The sequence below is a fragment of the Cuculus canorus genome, chromosome 2, assembly GCF_017976375.1.
Source record: "Cuculus canorus isolate bCucCan1 chromosome 2, bCucCan1.pri, whole genome shotgun sequence".
Taxonomy (NCBI): domain Eukaryota; kingdom Metazoa; phylum Chordata; class Aves; order Cuculiformes; family Cuculidae; genus Cuculus; species Cuculus canorus.
In genome coordinates this window covers 69,349,883-69,372,520 of record NC_071402.1, presented here as the reverse complement: position 1 = coordinate 69,372,520, position 22,638 = coordinate 69,349,883, and the positions used below count along the sequence as shown (strand labels likewise).

Sequence of the window (22,638 nt, the reverse complement as noted above, 5' to 3'; positions counted from 1 at the left end):
CATGTTCCTGTCTGTGTCTGGCAGGGTTGGGAGGAGGTATGTTATTGAGAAAGCCATACTTTTTCGCATTGCCTATAATTACAGATACACCCATAACTGCACATACAAGCTTATCACAAAGAGGATTTCACCTCCCTTTGGACACGAGCAATGCTACTGTATCTTCTGAGACAGGCAACACCTTTGTGTGGGTGCAATTTTGTGGAGTTCGCTGGAAAACCATAGTGTCTTAATTTTAGTTTTCAAGCCACTGTGGTAAGCTGGTCTAAACTATTCAGTGCTGCAGCCTAAATACCAGTTCTGGGTCACCCCATGTGATGGTGACCCTCTCCACTCTCAGGAAACAAATGATGATAGCACTATATTTGGACATGTATGGGCATAATTGGAGGTTATATGCATGATAGCCCTGTCTCTGTCTCTGTTTCTCTACTGTTTATACACATGCACAGTCTAACAGCTCATCAATCATGTATAAGTCACCTGTGTTTGCGCGATGCCACACAGGTCAGCTTCTGTCATAAGCACTGAGATCGTGAGGCTAGCTCTTGCTCCATCAACCTTGCTGGTAGGACCAAGGATTTGCCTACTCTGCAGCTCTGCCTGCATAAGGCTATAATAAGGCATATTTGGAGAAAAAAAACCCACCAAACACCAGTCTCCTGCATAAGCTCAGAGCAGACTCTCTAAGACCTACAAGTTTTGAATGCTTATGCCTTACTTTTGCTAAAGACTTGACCTGACCTACATGCCTATGTTCAAGATGGTGTGCATGGATATAGTTCTTCCAGCCAAGAGCTAGCTTTTTCCCTACTGCCAACTTAGTCCTTGAACCTCTCCTTGGCATTTCTCACTCTGCTAACCATTTGGCTCTTGGATCAGTAGTACAGCTGTCAATGTGCGTAAGAGTTGGCTGAACAGGGGGCTTGGAGCTGGATTTGTCTCTCCCCTGAAGGAAGTAGAAAGCGTCTCCCTGAGAACGCTAGAAGTGCAAAGGGGCTATATAGATCTGTTTGAAGCAAAATGAGAAAGAATGCATGCCACATGTTCTTTCATAGCAGTTTCCCTCCCAACATCAGATAAAGATGGAATTGTCCTTTGGCACAGAGATTAAAATCATCACAGCCAGATAAAATTAATATTCTTTTCTGACATTTAGAGAAACGCAGCTGGTTGAGCAAAATGTGTCAACAACAGGCTTGACTAAGTATTAATGATACTCCTTGTTATTTTCTAGTTATATTTTCATCTTCCCCTAAGGTAAAAAAAATTAATTGGAACATGGTCAATACAAGCACAAATTTTCAACCTCCAGTTTATTCAGAACAATAAATTTACTATGGGTAAAAATAAATTTACTATGTATAAATTTACTATGGGTTTTAAACTTTTATCTCTTTGATGAAATTATCTTTCAGTTGCAAATCTCACAAAGTCAGCTTCAAACATTGCTGTCTAATTTTGTCAGTCACTTGAATGAAGCTATAGTATTAATTCTTACTTAACCATTGAAATAAAAAAAAGTAAAGAGCTGGGATACTGTGTGGACGCTTTATGAAAGATACTTCTGCTTTCTTTCAGCTGAAGTTATTCAAGATCCCCTGAGCCTGAAAGTTCCCTCCCATTTCTTCTTAATCCTTCTCCTACACACTTGTTGTCATCCATCCCCAAATACCAAGGCTTACAAAGTCTGTTTATGTGGGATGAGATTAATTGCCAAGACATGAGCAGTTTGCTACCCTGCTGACTTCTGGATTTTAGAACCAAGTTTAATTTTGAGTTCTTCCAATTGTTGTTTCTGAGATAACAGTCATTTCTCTGATTTTTAGCCACAAACAGCTTTGAAATGAATATTTATTTGGTGCTGAATCTTGTATTTGTTTCCAGCATAGGAATAAAATTTTCCCCGCATGCATTTGGCTGTGTTGAACCCTAATAAGAAAAAGGAAAGAACAGATTCGCATCTTTGAGAATTCAGTTAACATTTGCTTGCACTTCATTAACTAATGCCAAAAGCAGGAAGGAAGCAAACATTCCATTCTTTAAGATAATTAATTAAAGTGCATTATAATCTGGAAAAAATAATGTAGGATGATTTTCTATCACAGGCAGAAAATATAGTATGCCAGTTATGACACAGGTGAAGGAGAGGGAAAGCAAATTATAACTAACTTCAGTTTCAGTCAGCTCATGACATTACTAGTGTTGCTTTACAGAAGTATTTGAAGTATAGTTGTCTCCAGAGAAAGAAATTCTGAGTCTGTGTTACCCTTGCTTTCCCTGGACATACTGTGCACTGCCCATGGCAGTAGTGGCTTGAGCTCTGCCTTCTCACACTCAGCATACAGATCTAGATGATGTGCCAGTAAAGTGGCAATTGGTCTGTCTGCACTGTCTGCATCTACTGCAGCGGCTTCTGTAGATGAGCTCATTGACCTGTGTGGACATAGCCAGACGTGGCTTGCTGGGGCTCTGAGGTTCTTATCCATGGCATCATCTAGAAGGTTGCAGATAACCTAGTACCACGATAGGGTCACAGCGTCTGAGCAGTGATGATCACCAAAGATAAAATCAAGCAAACTTCCTCAGGTCCCAGTCATTCCTATCAACCAGTAACTAGGATCTTTGTTGGCAACAGCTGTATTGAAGCCCCATATTAAGCGCTGCTGCGATGGCCGTGCCTCCATGATGATGCTGCCATCCCACTGGGCTTGTGACTGGTGACTGGGCGGTGAACTGCCCTACAAACGTGTAGAGCAACAAGAAGCCTGGATATCTCATCATCTGCATACAGCTGTTTATAAAACTGAAAGACTAATAGTAATGCTATCCAAACCAGAACTGAAGTAAGTATCAAGTGTATAATGCCTCTTGGGATAAATAAATCGTGTGAGACACAGGCAGCTCCAATAAGCAGAGTCTGCTGAACTTCAGAAAAGAACAGGGGTGTAAATACCATAGCTTTTTAGGGACTGCATGCTTGAAGGAAGATGCCATCACAACATGCTGTCCTTTATTTCTTCTTTTTCCATACAGTTTTCCTGAACCTCTATGATTTTGTGCTCAGCTCAAAGGCAAATCCACAAGAACATCGTGCACCTGGGTTCTATGAACTCATAAGCCTGTAATGCTGTCTGCTTTTGTTTTGGGGATCAAAAGACAGGGTCTAGTGTCTCCTCACCACAATATACAGCCTGATGAGTGTGAGGTGCAACTTTGTTTTAAAGGCTTTATCTTTTTCCAGTTCTTTATGATGCTGAATGTCTTCAGCTTTCAATCACAGCAATACTCAGTGTCCAGCACCTTGTGATAAAAAATCCCAAACCTACTGCTGAGGACACTGGAGCTCCAAAATTTATCAGGGCAGGATTTAATTTACGATTTTATTTTCTATTCACAACATGCCATAATTTGCTGACATTTGTAATAGTATAAAAGCATTGGCAAAGAAATATTGACTGTATGCAGTCACTCAGCTGTTAAGAAAAATAAATAAAGACACCTTTCTAGAGGGAATTAGTACCTGCAAGTCTCTAAGATACTTCACATACAGGCTTGTGGAAACTCCTGATGGTGACTGGAAGCTATGGCTGTGCACAGACTTGCCCAGTCCTCTGTATTAGGGACACATTCTCATCAGGTTTGAGTGGGTCTCCCAAAGATTTACATCCATTGTTAATCAGGAAACAAAACGTGCATTTGAGGATCAGGTTAGGAGAACAACGGTGGCTTAGGTGCTGCACACACATAGTGTAACTCTGTAGCTTCTTGATCCCTCAGACAACTGGAAAATGCAAAGTGATGGGGCAAGCAGCAGTAAACTGAGATTTAGCCCTGATACGAGACACTATCCTTGTGGAAATGAAAGGACATTACTAAAGGTATGAGCCTTTGCAATGCTAGGTAGCAAGGAAGCCTGTAATTTCCTCCTCCTACCCTGCACCAGCTCAGGCCCCGGTGCCAGAGGGAGTAAGTGGGACAAGATGTATGAAGCATGCTCCAGGGAATTACAGCACTGAAGCTTGCAGCATTTCTCCAGGAAATCAGGCAAGGGAAGGTGCAGAATGCACCTCATCTTTTACCTTGTCAATATGACTTGATACTTGGGATGAGCTAATGTGAAATAGTAGGGAAGCCTTAAGAGAACAGCAACTTTTTCTTTTAAAACCAGATATAGTTATTGAACACAATTAATCCAACACTGGCTCAATGATGACCGTAGTATTGCCAGTAAAGGTAAAACCACAGCTGGGATCAGATGTACGGCTAACGTAATCCATGAAAGATTTAATGAATACCATGCTAATTTACATGGCTTCATCTTGTGTGATATGTGGAAAGACAACCTCAGAATGGCAAAGCCACTAGGGAAGGTAGGACAAAAGAAAGTTAGTAAGCTGCACTTTGAGAGATTTTGGGTTTATATACTTTTGCAGGTTTCTGCCTCAAATTAATGTTGGCTAATGAAATTCTTAGCTGTGAACAGTAGGTCAATTACTATAAGGATTTGTCTTTAATGAAGCAAGCCTTACTGCTGTTACTCCTGCTCAAGGATATTTATTAAAAGAAGTCTTGCATCCTAAAGAGTTTCAGCCATCTTAGAAAATTATGAATAAATTAAAAAATCCAAAAATAATTTTTAATTATGCAGGGATTGTTCCCAAAGTGAATCCATCTCAGACAGAAAGGTGGCTTTAAATACCTGGTGGTTTAAGAAGAACCATTTCCAAAGGGATCATTAGAAAATTCATCTTTTACAGATGCAACACTCATGGCACCAATTAATTAATGAAACTGGAAATTAGCATAGCTTTAGTACAAAAATAGATATGAAGTAACTATTAGAACACAAGCATCTGAAATACGAAGTCTGATTTTTTTATTCATGGTTATATGAGTGAAACAGAAATTAGGCTTTGGGCTACAAGCACTTCCTGAAAAATAATCTTTTCTTCCTGCAAAATTAAGACTGAGAGATGAAACATACCTTAGACAAAAATACCATAATTATTGTGAAGTATCAAAGCATCACTGAAATAACTAGAGCTGTATTGATAAATTCTGGCAGATTGCCTAAACCGTGCAGATTTCTGTACAGAAGAAAACTGCAGTTTGGTATCTGCCTGTTCTATGGATATTCCAGACTCTATGTGGCTAGTCATGACACTAAAGGCAGCCCAGTCTGAATCCATCAGGCATTTTCCTTGTTAATTTGTCAGTCTCTGCTATTCTGTTCTCCATTTCCGCTTTTAAGTATTTTTAAGTCTTTGCTTTCAAGAACAAGACTGGTCATCTCAGCTATGTTGAATAGCTCATTTTTTTTTCATACAGTAGCTAATCAATCTTTGTGCAGCCATGCAAAGGTAACATTGACAACTACCATGGTACTTCTGCTTCAGCAACAAGGCAACTGAAGCCATGGCAGTGGATGAAGTGCCTCTGAACTCATGTCCATAGGGTATAAACAAAGCTAGAAAATCCAACCAGACTGCCACATGAGTGGGAGGAGGCCTGGTTAATTTGATTAGAAAGCGGCTAAGGTACCCATTCCTGCTACTGCTGCTAAAATAACATTAGATGAGGGCAAAAAATGGAGATGACACATTACCCAACAATCTAAAAAGAAGCAGCCTCCAAATTTACCTGTTCCACAGCCTTCCAATGCCTTTACAACAGGGGATGTGGGTTTTCTTATGAATGTTTTTCCAACAATAGAAAATTACTTGATGTCAGCTTCTGTTTTTGAATGGCATGGAGTGAGTTGGGCGTAGGAGGAAGGAGCCAGTCAAGAGGAAATTTGAGGCTTTTCAGTTTCCCACTGTAAGCAGGTATGCATTGACTGTACTGCTTCCAAAGGCGTATGCTGCAAGTCAGCATTAATAATAGCTCACAAAAATGTGGCTAAACCTGTATAATACACAAGATGTAGTCATAGCACACTGTAGGACAGCACCCACTATAGTGCAACCTCCAGATATTTAAGTAATAAATCCTCTACCTCCTCCAACACCACCACCTTTACACCCTGTTTGTTCCTAAAAATCCTGTTTTAACCTTGAAAGACCAAACACATCTAATAAAGGCAGAAAAAGTCAGGGTGATTGGGAATTTCCCAATGAAATGTTTTGAATGGAAAATTCTATTTCTGAGAACTAAAATGTTTCTCCAAAGTGTGGCTGCTAAAAAACCAAATCACCCAAAGCTGCAAGTGAAACAAGATACCCTGAGAAGACACCCGATGGGCTATGGTGCTCCCACAGTTGTGGCGTTTGTAATACTTGTAAGTCGTTCAGTCACATTCCGGCACGGCCTTGCCACAGAAACAAGGGTCTAGTAACCCTGGAGTTTTAACTCACCGAAACTTAGCTTTAGACTCGGCAATATAGAGCCTGAAATCCCAGTTAACTCAGCCAGCAGTTTCCAGACTTTTATATTCTGACTGGTCCCTCCTCTTACCAGATTTTAGAAGCCGCATGGAAGCCATGGAAAGTATACCGCCAAGATCAGTTTCATTCGTAAATAAAAGTTTTGATTGCTTTTTCTCTCACCACTGAGAAATATTTTGAAATATTTTTTTTTTCCCTCTAGAGGAAAATATTTGTTGTTTTTCAAAATCTTTGGATTCACAACAAACATGGAAATTTTCATTTTATTCAGCTTCAACAGAAGCCCAAAAGCGGAAGGAAAGAACAGAAAAAGAGGCAAACCTCAGTAGTAACCCCTACCTGGGAAAACTGTGAAGCTTTCTCTTCCTAACAGCAGAATCACATTGTTGATTAGAAGGAGCAACACCCAGAATGGTTTTGCATGGGAAACACAGATAAACAGGAACAGCTGCAGTCTTTGTCATTATAATCAGGGAAAAAAAACACTTGATCCCTTTACTGACATAAGCTAAAGATTTTGCATTTCCCTGCTTTTTTACCCAAGTGCTTTCTTTGAATCTTGGCCAGTGGATAAGAAATTAGTCAAGAGGTTTGAGGTGATGTGAAAAGAAAAGAAAAAATCTGCAAGACCTGCCTCTGTTTAGATATTTGAAACTTTTAGGAGAAATTAATGGTTTATTACAACTGTTGAAAATGCTTTCTGTGCTGACATACTTGATGCATGAATCTTAAATACTTGGTAGAGATTAGAAGAGGGAAAAAGTAGAAGTAGTAAGGTTATTTTTGCCATACAGGCCTGCAGGGTTTCGGAGAAAGCTATTTTTTAATTTTTATTTTACTTAAAGACAGAAGGCTACAAAGTTCTCAAGTTCTCAAAAAGTCAGTTCTAAATCACTTTGGTTTAGATCCACCGAAATGTCTCCCTTCAACAAACTCAAATTTTGACATTTCATTCAGATTCGCTACAATTTTATTTTGGAATATTGTGGAGGAGGAGAAAGTTATCTGTGATACACTTTGGTCTGGTGCCCTAAGGGAATAAGAATTACCTTACCATGCTCTCAGTGTTCTCTGCTTGCCTGTCCTCCTCCTCTCTTCCCACACCCCCAAAAGGTTTTGAACCTAGTTTTGATCAAATCTGCCAGAAAGTTCTGCAATTCTTATAATCTCAGGAAAGCAGGCTGGTAAGTACAGTTGGAAAAGAAACACTATCAATACATCGTTAAGGGCAGAAAACCAAATATACATCTTATTAAACATGGAAGGATCTGCACCAGAGTTCCTGGTTACAGTCCCACTACTTACAGAACAGCTTGTTACCACTGTTAGGGGGTTCAGGCTGCATGCATGATGCTATCATGGCTGAATGTGTAGAGTTGAACCAAAAGATTTTAAGAAACAGCAAATTAGAGACAAGGATAAGGCTCTGAAGAAACAACAGGGAAACCAAATATTGAGAAATTGGCTTCAGCTGGGAGTGGTCTAAAAGGGTGTTTTCTTCTCACAATGCACCAGAGGGGAAGAATAAAAAAAATAATAAAAAATGGATGGTCCCAAACTGTTGTTACATCTTGGATCTAGAAATCTAAGGAGACTGAATGATGTGTGTGTATTACTGAGAACTTTCAAGTACACAAAGAGAGGCCCTGCAAGAAAAGCAAAAGCCACCCCATCACACAGCAGGTTGCTCCCAGCCAGTGATGGAGATCTAGGTTGAAAGTAACATATGTGTCTTTTTGAGGAAATATTCAGAAATAGAGAAGGGGACCTTTTTCATCCTTTGCTGTAACATATTGTGAGTAGAAGAATTAGTAATGGTTTGAAGAAATTATTCGCAGGTTGTTAGTAAGTTGCTAATGCTGTCTTCTACAGAAGCTGCCTTAAACATCCAAATGCAGTTAGGCTGTTCCGTGAATCAGACAGACAGGGTATGGTGATATCAGAATCCCACTAGGAGCAGTTGCACTAGGTGGTCACACAGCCCAAAGCAGAGGAAAAGTAAAGATCACATTTGAGAAAGGTTGGTGAAAGGAGGGATTAAAAAAAGCGCTGGTTGCACTGTGAGCCTGAGGAAAATGAAATGTTAACCCACAAGTCATCTCAGAAGAACAAAAAATCTGAACACCAGTTGTTAAGATCGTTGCTAGAGGAAACTAGTATTTTTTTTGGAGTAGCTTTTTGTCCTACCCCACTATTTTCTCTTCAAAACAAAAATGTCCACTGTTCTTAGGCAGGTTTGCTGTCTGGGTTTACTAACCAGAGTGATATATTTCAGGGACAGTGAAGGGCCAAGTGACGGTGCAAGGGAACATGAACAGCCAGGTATAGCGAATGCTCTGCAGCAACTGCCCTGTGACGCTATTCCTTCATAGTAAGCAAATACAGGATAAACTAGTCTGCAATTACCAAGTGGTCTACTCCACTCCTTCAAACATAAACATAGATCTAAAATGAGATTATATTGCATCAGAAACATGGCAGATTTGAAGATATTTCTTGGAATTTGGCTTAATGACTCTTTTGTCATTGTAATTCACAACTTTCACCTTGCTAATATCTAGCAATTGCAAATTGGCACCCTACCAGAAAATGGAAGTAGCGTCTTTCACTCATCCATTCCATTTGCCTCATCTGTCCTTTCCTTTGTTTGTTCCACATCTCTTGCAGACACGGTGGATTTTCTTTTAAAAGCTGCTCATACATTTCCAATTTTTAACCACTGACCTATGTAACTCAGTGCATTTTACACTCACTGGCTGACAGTGGATTACAAAAAAGACCTGTGATTCCTTAACATGTTGTGTTACCACCCATGACATATGACCTATGAACGTTTTCTTGAAGACAACTAAGAAATTCATGGGGACTGTTTCCAGAGGAACTAGACATTATCACAGCTTTTTAAAGCCAGCACAGAGCCAGGACCCCGATTCTGTCTTTGCACAGACTCAGAAGGAAAGACCAAGCCACAAGCTGGTCAGCCTGCATATGAAGCACTATACAAAGGGTGTCCAGGCATGAGCTCCTCCTGTGGATTGGAAGAGCAAATGTCTGGCAGTGGGTCTGCAGTGGCATGGGGGTGAAACCCTGGAGATATGAGGAAGGAAGTGAGCACAGGCTGTTTTGGAGGTGGTGTTGCTGAGCTGGGCTGGGTCCCAGCTGCCTGCCTAGCCCAATCTCCTCCCACGGTAGAGAGCCCACAGTTCTGGAGAAGCTGTTATCATCCATCACCACCAATTACTTGCAGAAATTCTCTTCCCCTTATTTCTCCAGCAGATGTCTTGTGGCTCAGACTCAGGAAAATCACTACAAGGCTCTTGGATACACCAGACACATCTTCCAGTGGCACAAAAAGCGAGGAAGGAATTTGCTATAAAATCAAATTCGCCATGTACACACAGTCACATGAACTGCAAGGTTGGGAACCGCGTTGTTTCACTTACACATGCAAGCTGCACTGCCTCTGTGTCCAGGGTACTGCAATAACTTCCACTACACCTATACATCTGTATAGCTTGTAGTGTGTTATTTATTAAGCATTTCTTCCCAGGAGAATTATCAGTGCTAATCAGACCAGAGAGGAGAGGAGTCTCTTTTGCCAGGAAGCTTGTCCTCTCAAGATTCCAGTTTCATGAATCAGGTTTCTGTTTAACTAATTTTATCTGACACAAAACACAGCAGATATGTTCCGTGCAGAGAAGTAGCAGTGGAAAACGGTGCAAGCATCTTTCTGGAGGGAAGAAGCTAATATATGAAGTCCAAAATGATAGCTGTCATTCCTTCAAACTCACAGAACTTGCCAAGTAGATACTCTGCTGTCAGTTTTTAGTTTTCTTTCTCTTACTTATCACTCTGTTAGGAATCAACACTCATAGTTTTTAAACACTTGCACCCCAGTTTAAGACTATGACTCTGTGGGCAGCAGGAAGAACTGGCAAGAGTTTTGTTATGGTGTTGACATATTCTCAGTGGATATAGAGGTGTACTTGATTCAAATAATTCCTTGCAGATCCTTTTTACTCCCTTGTGTAAGCAGGATTTAATCTAGTAAAATGCACAGTGACCACCTTTAAATATGTATGGTATGAAAACACCAAATTGTGTGTCCGAGATTAAAATAACAGCTCTGCATTTCCATTGACAGCATTTGGTGCATTCTGCTTGTGTACTCATCACAGGAACTAGTCTGGTGCATCTTTCCAGATTTTCAGTATTAGATTATCTGAACATATAAAATCAAGCTGACAGAATGAGTCACCTGACAGATTATTGCCTAGTAAAACCCAGAACAGTCTTATTATTATGTTTGCCTGCAAAGCACCACGCACATATACGGAGCTGTAAAGATAATAAGCAAGAACTTGATTACTGCTCACAGGCTCTGCTTCAAGTCTCAGATACAGTGTATTTCTTTTACATGATAACTTCTTGTTCCTTTCCTAGAATGGGCAGAACACATCAGAGAAATTAATCTGATGAATACAGTTTCACTGTCCTCATTAAAAACGCAGGCAATAATAGCAGAATAGCGATAAGTTATTGTTCAAAAAACCACTGTAGACCTGGGGTATTAGATGTGTTGCCAGTTTCAGCTTAATAGAATCAAATACGCTTAAGAAAATGGCATGTTCCAGTGTCAATAGAAGTACAATAAAGACTGCTAAAATGTTTTTTTATTTTAGATATTACACCTATTTCTTGCTTTTTGTAGAGCTAAAAAATAAGATTTCATTTTACACATGTATGTTATATATTCCTAACAAATGCTGAGAGAGAGAGATCAGTGCAATCTGTTTTGTTTTCACCACATATATCATGGTTTTGACATAAAATTGCCAAAAGCAAGGCCCTCTCTGATCGACAGTGAGGGGAAGTTGGTATTACAAGGAAAGAAAAAACTAACAAGGAAGGTGAGGGGAGAAAAACAGTAAACAAACTACGGTACTGAGGTAAAGAATAAAGAAAGGCAACTGGCCTGAGCCCGCCCACAACATATAAACATATGCCACAGGCAAAATCTGAAATGACAGAGCAGAACCACAGTTTCCATAGACTTTTCAGTCATAGAAGCCATGACTACTAGCTATTAAAACAGACTTAATGGACAATAGCTTCCTGTCGTCTCAGGTGGTTACAAAACAAGAGGGACACAGATGCTGCCACCCCATACTGTGTCATGAGTATGGCAGAAGTCACTCTGTGCATCTGGGGAATTCCAGAGCCCTGGAGAAGCAATGGTCTTTGCTGCTCCCAAAGGCCAGCCTCATGGATGTCACAGCAAATCCCACAGAAACATACTTATTTTTTCTTCTGTGGGTAATTTCTCTTTAATAAAACACAACAAAATTGCTCTATATCGCTTTCTCTGAGCATGAACTACTGCTTGTGGAAAGGTTTGGTAGCTCCTTCCTGCAGGACTACAATGAGATTAAAAGACCTGCCCTCATTTATTTAATAAATAAAATAACATAGAACGTAAATTTAAAAAATATTCTTCAGGAAAGGTCTTGCTAGTTAGTCTCCCAAATAATTCTACTAAACTTGAAAAGATCCATGCAATGTTGAAAAGGAAAAGAGTTAATGAAAATAATTTCTGAAGCCAGAAAGATTCCCGTATTTTCTAGTAGGAAAAGTTCAAAAGATTATTGCATAGATTTTTTTGACATTTCATTATGTAAAAGCATAACCCTGATAAGAAAAGTGTTTTGGCAAGAGTACTTTCACTGTTGAATACGTGATGGTTAATCTGAGAGAAGGAGCAAGAGCAAGCATGTTGAAATGGCGCTGCAAATGCAGAAGAAAAGCAGGTTTTACTGAGCACTGATTCTGGATGCTTCTACAGCTGTGAATGAAGAGAGAGCTGTAGTCAAAGTTCTTGGACTACCTCTGACAGCACCAGCGGGAGGAATTAAAATAGAAAAACTCTCTTAGCCTTGCCACTTATTTTTTCTTTCTCTCATTGTTCCTCATGATTTTAACATTGGCAGAGGATTCTCTAAGGGGATCGTAAGGCCGTTTGTATTGAAGCACAGAGATCAATGGGTAGCAGTGAAAAGCCATGCTGGAGGAAGAGAAATCCAAACCACAACCCAGCAAGGTGAGTTAGTATTTCCTCCCATGGTTTTGCAAGGGATTAGCTATTAATAAAGCTTTAACGAAGCTCTGTTTTGCCTGCTTAGCTGCAACATTAATAATCGCCATGCATCTTTTGTATCTGTTTTATTTCTTCCATAGCAAGTCTGCAGCAGTGAATATAGTTCTGGGCTGCCTGTATGCTACTGAAATTCACATAATTGTGATTTTCTGACCCTTTTCCTCCATTATAATTAAAAAGAAAACTGAAAAAGTTTTTTTTTTTTTCTCCTCAGACTCTGCTGTCACTCTCCATTCCTACTGTATATTATCTGTCTCCTTATTATTTGGACCATAACAGCAAAAACGACTGAATGAAGCACAGACAAAAGCCCTGGAGCTAATTTAGAGTACTTGATATTGCTTGTTGTTACTTAACTAGTCAACTTCCTTTCGCTGTCAGATTTTTATTTGATACCATGGCTGATAATCTTGGCTTTTTATTTTTATTCTGACCTTGCTTCTGCCTCTCTCTTAAAAGCCTCTAGAAGGTTCAAGTTTTACTTTTTCCTTTGTTTTCATTCCATAAATATTGTTATTTATGTTCTAGGTTGCATGAACTGCTTGTCCAAGGTTTCTAGAAAAGACTAAACCTATGGCTTCAGGACAACCCACAAACTTCCAGTGCTATATTAAACCCTTCTTACTAACAACCCATAAAGCATGCTTCGCTGTAGAAATCTTTGGCTGATAATTTTTTTTTTTTTTTGGATAGAAGATACCTCAAACTTCAGGCCAACCTCATTTCTGGCCTAATAAAGGCTTCTAGTGCTATTAGCTGTACCCCAGCTCCATCGCTGTGTGTTCTCAGTGTGACAAGGACAAGGGAGTGGGCACCCATTGCCTTCACAGCAACACTAGAGGAACTGGAGGGACTTTATTCACAGTTGGCTTGGAAACAGGCTATCTACAGTACATGGAAGCCAAGTGGAATGCATATGGCAGTCTTGTTTTTTTGAGCTGTTGTGTTCTGATAATATGACACCAAATAAAAAAAAAAAATACCACATCAGATTTGACTTTCTCCAGTCTTGGACAAAACCAAGCATATTATCAAGGAGGGGTTTGGATTTCATCTCTCTTCTATTTAAAGTGTGCCTCCCTTATAAACATTTTACAGATCCCAATGGTTTCTGTGGGGCAGAAATAAAAGTTACAACAAACAAAGACAACGGAAAAGGTTTGGGTTCTGGTTGTGAGTTGGATTTTGGTGTGGTTTTGTGTTTTTTTTTAACCCCCTATTTATTTTTAATCCAGAAATGACAAAATTCAAAATCAGTTCCCAACTTCGAACACGATTGTTTATGACAATAAATCAATTGACTTCACTGCAGCGTGCCATCCAAAATGACTTTGTAATCTGGAAAAAAATAATTGTGCTGAGGAGAAAGGGAGTTATGGCCATTTCCCAGGCTTTTTTTGACCTTCTGAGCAAGAATTGGAACTTGCCTAGTGGTTTAGATGCTAATCTGTCTACCCAGTGTGTGGGTGTGCTCTGAGTCACAGCCAACATGTGCACTCACTTCTAAAACAGGGCTTCCTAAATATTTCTGTAAGGGTAACTTTTGTTCAACTTTCATTTGGCAGAATCCCACACTGGGAATGGTCAAAAGCTCAGGAAGGACCATATGTTGTGCATGAAGCTGCTAAGAACATCTTTGAAAGTTTTTCAGATCTTTTTGTCTCAAGCTGAAGAAGAAAGGCTTCACCCCACCCCTGGCATGAATTAAGATATTACTATTTTCTCACCCACTTGCCAGCAAACCACATCTGTCAGGCTTCAAGTGTGCAACAACAACTGTCTGTCCACAGTGAAGATAAATGTCTAATTTTGTTTTTTTTTTCTTGGTGTTTGCTGTATCTATTTCATTAATCCCTGCCTAGTTACTAAAACTCAAGGGGGACTCGGCTGAGGACATTCCAGGCAAGCCTAGCTGCGCAAGTACTGAGCAAACAGGATACAGTGGCCATATACAGGCAGCCACCACTGTAGAGATTTCTGCAGAGAAGTAATTTTTTTTTATTGTTCTGCTTATTACATAACTGGGAAGAGGGATAATGAACATGTTTCAGTCAAAGCATCATAGGTGTTACAAATTGCTTTCTCTCATGGAGTCCCTGTTATTAACCCAGTTACTGCTGGTAATAATACCTGCTGCTCTGCAAATAAGCCTGAAAAATGCACCGGGCCCTGATTCAATAAAGAGCTTAGTGACTCAGTGTAAGTTGGTGTAATACCCCATGTTTAAGATCTCAGGCCTTTGAGCAGAGTCTAAATCCTGAGCAATACATCTATAAAGTGCACAAAGAGTGCTGGGTGCCTGCAATAACAGCCCTGAGTAGCTTTGCATGTACCCGCTTAGACCTAACAAATAAAGCTGGGTGGGTGGGGAGAGGAGCCTTAAAACCTACCTGGCAGACCTGCAAGGGGATACTTGCGTTTGGTTGGGATCTGCAAATCCCTTCCAAATATAGCTTTATGGTTTTTTTGGTTCTTTTTTTTTTTTTTTTTTTACTTCAGAGAATTGAGCAGGCATTATACTTTTATACTTTTAATGTTTCTCCTTTGCCACAGTTGCCACATATTCATAATATATCACCCTGCTGCTAAAGCTGTAACCTGGGAAGTGGATGTCCTAAGTTTAGTTTCCTGCTTTGTCTGCACAGTGTGTGTGAGAGGGGGACTTCAACACCCTCCTCCCCTTCAGCCCCAGAGATTATGCAATTAGCAGCTCTAAAGTAGGTCAGTGTGAGTGGGCAGGAGGGATAAGCTCCTCATCCTCCAGCTGCAACTGTGCAGAAACCAATTCAAAATTCATCAGTCCATGAAGAGAAAGAGCATATTAAGCAACGGAGTCATGTTTCCTCATGCTCAGGACACTCACCTGGCATGAGGGCAATGAGAGTTCTGGCCCTTCTCTGCACCTGATTTTCTGTGTTTTAATCGGTGGTGGTCGTAGGTGAACTATGAGAAAAAGAGGTCCCAGGAGGGGAACTAAAACTCAAGCCTGTCCATCTCTGCTTGGAGCGAGTCCCATAACCACCACTAGACTGGTGACATGGATGGAGCTGGGCTGCCCATTGCCTGAGTAGCCTCTTTCCTGCTGGACAGACTTTCTTTCGAGAGATGGAATGGATTTGAGATCAAATATATTTGAATATTCCCTATTCAAATAGAGAATGAACATTTCCAAGTCCTCCAAGTAAATGATCAGGCTACTATGTAGTGCCCAGGCAGAGGAATTTTGCTTTTCAGCAGCAAACAGCAACAGCCACTGCATGTGATAAGATCAGAAATAGGTCTCTGAAAGCTGAGCATACTCTGAGGACACTTGTGGGACCAACTGTCCCTGCAGGAGGCTTAGTTAGGGACAGGTACAAAACTAGCCTTCAATTAGTTGCTTACTGAAATCCACCAAGATTGGGACAACTCAAGACATGCACAGGAGTACAGCTGCAAGCTCCTGGTAAACTCAAAGGCAAGTAAGTCCTTGAACTTAATAATCAACTTTGTCGGGATTTTAGCCTTAAATGTCTCAGTTGTGTCAAGCCTTAGATCAGAAAACCTTGTATGAATATGAAACTTAGCTCCCTTTTATATGAGAAGCAAGGGATAGAGTGCCCTGCAGACTGCACTGCTCCAAGCCAGATCGTACCTCTGGAAAGAAACACCATGCAAAGTTTTGCTTTCAGTTACCCCACTACAACTTTGATGCGGTGGTGATGCAATTGACAGCATAAATGAGCAAAAAAATGGTAGCAGAAATTTGGTTTGTTTTTTTGTTTGTTTTTTTTTTTTTTTTCCAGAGGCAAGGCCATCCTATAGGATAGTGAGGATAAATGCAAGTAAGCAGACCCCTTGCTACCAACAGCTCTCCATGACTGATGAAAGAGAGCCTCTATGCCTTAGAAATCCAGTGCAGCAGAAACCTCACAGATGTGATGAAGAAAATCTCTCCAAAGAGTCGAAAACATTTCCAGAAGAAAGGTGCACTCAGGAGCTAAGTGGACCATAGATGTATCTGCCTTTGAGACACAAAGTGTATGTTGAGTGATACAACAAACATATTCCAAGTCTGTTTTGAATGTCTTTCTGCTGTCTTTTTCCTCAATATCATTTCCCCTCCTTGCAAAGCTAGCTTAGGCCAGCTGCTCACTGTCCCTCAGAGCCCACCTTCCTAAACATCTCCAGCTGCTGACAGCATTCCCACCCACGTTACCACAGCAACAGAAACAGCAAAACATTAAACGCAAGGATGCTGTGTGGGCAAAGTCCCTGCATCCTTCAGGTTCATGCAGCTGCCAGGCCCCTGGAGGTAGCTGCAGAGCCTGGGTGTTCACTCCAGGTCCTTTTCAATATGCCAGGTGAGCCTGGCATATTTCTGGGACAATTAAGATCATCTCTGTGTGAAACAAGTAGCCAGAGCTGGTTATACTCACTTTATGTGGCTTTCAGAGAAGCCTTTTAGTGTCCCATCTATTCAGAGTGAGTGTAACTTAGTTTGCTCAAATACGTTTCTCGGTAAACTTAGACTGGCACGACTGTCCTTATCTTTCTACCTGGGCTCCACCCCTGCATTGCATAAACCCTTCTTCCAGAGGTAAGTCAGAGAGGAATTCACATAAAAATGTCTTCCAATGTGGTGCTGAGATGAAGAGAGTATGAAGAGCATGTGTATTAGTTTTGGGGTTTTTTTTCAGTTTATTTTTCTTCCCTTGGACATATCTGATCTACAAAAAGTAAGGAGTGATGTTGACTTCATTTCCTATTAGCTGACTACAGCTATAGATTGGATTGACATACACTGATATGTGAATTTGGCAAGTTATCAAAAAATCAGGGCCAAAAAACTGACAGTAGAGTTCCCTGGAAAACAGATTTCCTTAAATGAATCTTTTGTTTCAAAAATATGACAGCTCTGATCAAGAAGAGTAACTGTATTGGGAGGGTATATTTTGATTCCCTCAAGACACTCAATTTAACACTGCATGACATTTTGATTTAAAATGTGCGTTAACTGGAACTTACAAGGTGAAATTAATTCCTTGGTAGAGCTTTAAAAGGCAGCTGTCCATAAGGAGATAGGGGGCTGGTTTTTTGTGGTCCACATGGGACCTGTTCTTAGTCTGGCTTGATTTAATATGTCAATCCACAATAAAAAGAATAAAAAAATCTGAAGCCTTTAATGGCAAATGTAGTAGGTGATAAAAAAAATCAGTGAGTTCATCGATAGGGAATCACTTCTGCTTTGAGTATGATTACTCATTTACATTTTTAAAGTACAAAAAAAATGCATTCCAATATGATCAAACAGAAAATTTTAGATTTGAAAATAAAGAAATGTGGCTGAGGATAAGCAAATGTCTGTGAAAGCTGTTCCAGAGAAGAACGACTTTTTAACAACTCCTCCTAGGTAATCACCACATTTTTGTCTCCTCAAGACATATTGAGAACAGAGGGCTCCCATATTTTCCCCATCAACATACACATAATATCACAGGGTTGCTCTAAAGTGGCAAGAATGAAATGTATTAATTTTAGAATGTTTTTCCACATCTGAAATCTAAGTAAGCCTACATGAGTGTGTGTTCTTGGCATTCCAGGGCCGGAAAAGCATAATCATCAAAACTAAGAAAACAAATGAACAGAAACCCTTCAATACAAACACAATCCATTTGGGTTGAAATTTCATTGTTTGATTTCAACTTAAAGAGAATTGGCTTTTGGGAAGATGATAATTAAAGTACAAGAACATAAGTGCTTTGTATTTTTTAAAAAAGTTGTTGTTTCTTATTTTATTCTGTATAAAGTTGTTGGTAAAGGCTTAGACTAGTGTGCTTTTGTCATGTGTTCTTCTAGAGTTATGAAAAAATATGTATATGGGCTCTGGGAGTATACAAATATTACCAAAAAGAGCAGCCTAATAGAAGATATGCAAATGCCTGAAAAAATATGAACCCATTATTAAACAGTAACTTGGACAGAGAAGTGTAAAAAGATATCTTCTATTATTTTGCTTTGACATTCATATTTGTAAGCAGCTATTTAGGAATATCTAGGGATATGTCACATAGTTGAGAAGTCTGTTTACCAGCGTTCCTAAAGAAACTGCATTTATTACACACGTTTTGCTTTCTAAGAGGATTAAAATCATAGAATCATAGAATCATAGAATAGTTTGGTTTGGAAGGGACCTTAAATATCATCTAGTTCCAATCCCCCTGTGACAGGCAGGATTTGTTGTAATGGCTTCTTTAGTGTATTTTCCTTTGAAAACCATCTCTGCCAAGAAAGGAATATTGAATAGGTTCTAAAACGATAGATAGTTCTAAACGAAGATAGTGTGTTAAGCCTAGTTAAGTGGCTGTGTCTACATGTGTTATGCACACCTCCCACAACGTTGTTTTAACAGTTAATAGTTTTGAGACAGGAAAAACCACAGAAGAGTAGCAAGAGATGGCAGGATCTTAACCTCTGTGCTGATGTTTTGGGACATTTCATCTTCCTACTCTTGTCATATCTGCCATGAGACAAGCCTCCTGGAGAGATACCTGACACCAGATGTTACTAATGAGTAGTTTGCCCCAATGGCCTCGTGAAACAGAGTGACAGACCACAGAAAACCCCAGCTAATATTCACAAGGAAAGAGTAGTATTCACCTGTGGAGTGAATACTCTGGCATCGAATCTTCACAGACCTATGAAAAACATGACTAACTATGGGCCATTTTTTCAATGTTGTAACCGTCCTGATGTGTCTTGAAGGACAAAAAAACCCCCAAAAATCCCAAATCCATAAATGCCCTACTGTTTACTTGAAAGACTTTTCGGGATACAAGTCTCATTAAGCAGAAGACACATGGAAAAGCATCATCATGGACAGCTAGACCATAGGTTCAGGTACAAAGGTTCAAGTTTCAGGTTTCGAGTTTCTTGTTGACTTCACATAGCAGCAGATACCAAGCCAATGGCTCCCAACAAATATCTCCAGATTCCCCAAGATGTATCATTCCCATTTTGCTTAGAATAAAGGATTTCTTAAAAGATATAGGGTTTTGTTTATAAGCTAAAAACTGCAGAGTGTTGACCTTTTGGACCAGTCCAAGAAAACACTTAGTTTTCAGCTGAAATGCATCCCCTGTTGAGGCACAATTTGACTCTTTATGGCTAGAATGGGCCCATTCAGTGCTCAGTTTGTCCTTTTAACATATCAGATACATATACTACCTGTTCCTGGCAAATGCTTAATACTATAAATGTAACAAGGCTGATCCTCCACACAGTCCTTTCTTCAGCATCTGGGGTAACTCCTTTGGCCTTGGGGGGTCCTTGCTCATTCATGCCACCATGTCATTAGAGGACCCAGCTCGACCATCCTGACATATTACGTGGCTTCCTTCCTCCTATATATTTAGTTCCTTTGGGTTTGATGTTTTTTCCATGCAGATTTTTCAGCCCACATTTCTGTGAAACTGAGGCCAAAAGGAGATTGAGAAATCTCCATTTCTCTCTTGTACACATGCAAAAACAATGACATGCAGTATAAAGTTACATTTCATATTCAAAACTGAGCAATTTGAAAGGTCCAGTTACCTATTATGTCTTCCATAAAAGGCAGCTGGATGGTTTTAAACCAGTAAGAATCTTGTTTTCTTTTCAATGTTAAAATTAACAACAGAAAAAGGGGGGAAAAAAAAAAAGCAATCAATCCGTGAAAGAGAAAAATGCTCACTTATATTGCTTAGGTTACAGCAAAGCTAAAAATAAATTATTGTCATTGTGCCTTCTGAACACCTTTAGTAGGACACTGGACAGCAGAGAGGAAGTCCTCACTGGGGTTTTTTTAGAACACAGATATTATAACTCCAGGTTTCATTTAAACTCTGTTACTTTCAGTTAGTTATGAGTGGGTTGCCTCTTAAGTTGGCTCAGCAGGACACTGTAGGTAAGAAAGATTTTTAACTGTCTGTCATCTTTTGTATATGGGACTTTGTACAGAATAGGAAACAAGACACAATAGAAACCATCTCTCCATGGGTAAACTGCTTCTTTGCTGGCAGCTCAGTCCTATTCCGCTACTGCTAACCAACATAAAGCCCTCTACAGTGTGACACTTTTATGTCCAGAACAAAAGCAACCCTTCCAACTGGGGTAAGTTTTAAATAATATCCTCGTGAAGCCACCAAAACAAGACAGGCTATTCAAAATGCAAAGTTTCTTGAGTTCAAAGAGAGAAGTTTTTTGCACTGAACTTTGTTCTGACAGTGTATTAGAGTGGCTGCAGGACATACTAGTTCCATTTCTACATTTTGCGTAGTATTTTGTTCAGACAAGTCCAGACCAGACTTAGTTACCCAACTTCATTGTAATCAGTTACATTTCTACCTTTCTGTCATACTCATCTTTGGCATGTTAGAAATCTGATTTGGTGTTTTTCAGAAGACTTTTAAAACATTCCTAATAATTTTAAAAGCTAACATGTACAGATTTTTTTTTGTGTTATTGTTCTTTCTTGCCTGTGTTACATTTTCTAGTATTAAAAATAAAATTTCTGGTTAGCAAAGAGGTTCTGTGACAGCTTCCTTTGAGGAAAGAGGGATGGATTTGCAGTATTTGCACTGTACTGTAACACTCAGCTGACATTTGGTTAAAGTATTAGAAAGCTTGCTAATGCCATAGGAAAAAAGGGCTTTGCATTGTCAAAAAATAAGGACATTGTTTTTAATCACACTATGTTTTTCTAGAGAATGCTTTCACAGCACTCCGGTCTGCCACTCAAGCTACTAAAATCAAAGCTCATTGTTCACATTCTCCACCACACAAGCTGCCCCACGCCACAGCACAAGCGGAAAGACAAAGATTAAAGCAAGTTTCTTCAAGATGCTTTTATATCAGAGTTCTTCATACAAGCATCCTTTCTTTTGCCTGTAAGTACACTAATATTATTTCCATTGCATGCCTACAGTATAAAGTTATTAACTTCCTTATTTCCTTAGTTTAGCATTTCCCTTCTACTCTCTCTGTCTTTTCAATTATACTAGCTAGATAATTTATTTAATTTCCTTTCTCCATTGTACTGTTTTCATTTCTTACACAAAATTATATATGGTCACTTACACTTTTCTTGAGGATAAGCACAGGACAGCAGCATCTCTTGCTCCACCATGGCGGTCTCTGTTGCCGTGGTCAGTGGTCTTTTGAGTAGCTCTTTAAGAAAGTGTTTTGGAAAGCTAAGCTCACTCATGCAGGCTTCTGATCTTCTCAAGTACTCCTGGCTTCTGTGTGTTGTCACATGTTATCCTTCCTCCTGAGAAACCTGTGAAACAGGTCTGGCAACACACATCTTGTGTGTCAGAAGAGTTTAATTGATTCATTGCAACAGGTACCCACCCTCATTAAAAAAAAGTTGTTGAAAGGAGTAGTCTCTTAGTGCCTCATTGGAAATTACAGAACCTACCGAATGTCACAGCTGGTGCACTTTAAAGGGAAACTACTTGCTGGGTTTGTGAATATACAGGAAATAATTTAAAATCAATCTTGCATGCCAAATAAACCACAGCTAGCGGTACAATTCGGATGCTCCTGTGCTGTGGGAGAGCAGGAATCCTTCTGCTGTGCACCTAGGTGGCAAGGGCTGCCACTGAATCTCCCCAAGGCACTATTTCTTGTGGAAGAAAAGAACTCCAGATCTCTGCTACAGAGGCCTCTTTCTCTGAGAACAGCAACACTGATCGCTTCAATGATGCAAACAAATTGCATGGACCTGATTTCTGAGACATGCATCCCCAGAAACACCAAGTTGATAGTGCCTCAGTGTTTGCAGAGAGGATTCCTCCATGCAAGAATCGTAGAGGTTATTCTACCTTTCAGCAGCCCCTGTCTACCCATCTGATGCTCAGTGAGGAGTCCCCAGTGCTGCCCTGCAAGTCCCTCACAGCTCTCTTAGCCCCAAAACCAAGAGAGATTGCAGGTGAATTCTCTTTAAGACCTATATCGATTTCACATCAGGTCACATCCCATAGTATCCCCACAGCAGTTACTGCTGTTGCTCTTGCAAGCTGGTGATACCATCAAGTGCAAGCAAGGCTGTGGTTAGCATGGAACCAAAAACCAGGAGAC

The 22,638-nt window shown here is 39.9% G+C and overlaps 1 protein-coding gene across 2 annotated transcripts in view; it reads right to left on the bottom strand.

Moving 5' to 3' along the window:
* The window catches only part of PTPN3 (protein tyrosine phosphatase non-receptor type 3), a 166,217-nt gene extending 144,417 nt beyond the window's left edge, over positions 1–21,800 (bottom strand). The window contains exon 1 of one of the 2 annotated variants that reach the window (XM_054059143.1): positions 21,637–21,800. In XM_054059143.1, coding sequence (XP_053915118.1) covers positions 21,637–21,763 — 127 coding nt within the window. In that variant the 5' untranslated portion in view covers positions 21,764–21,800. The remainder of the gene's footprint in view (positions 1–21,636) is intronic. The other variant, XM_054059144.1, reaches the window with a different exon arrangement.
* Positions 21,801–22,638: the final 838 nt, after the last annotated feature.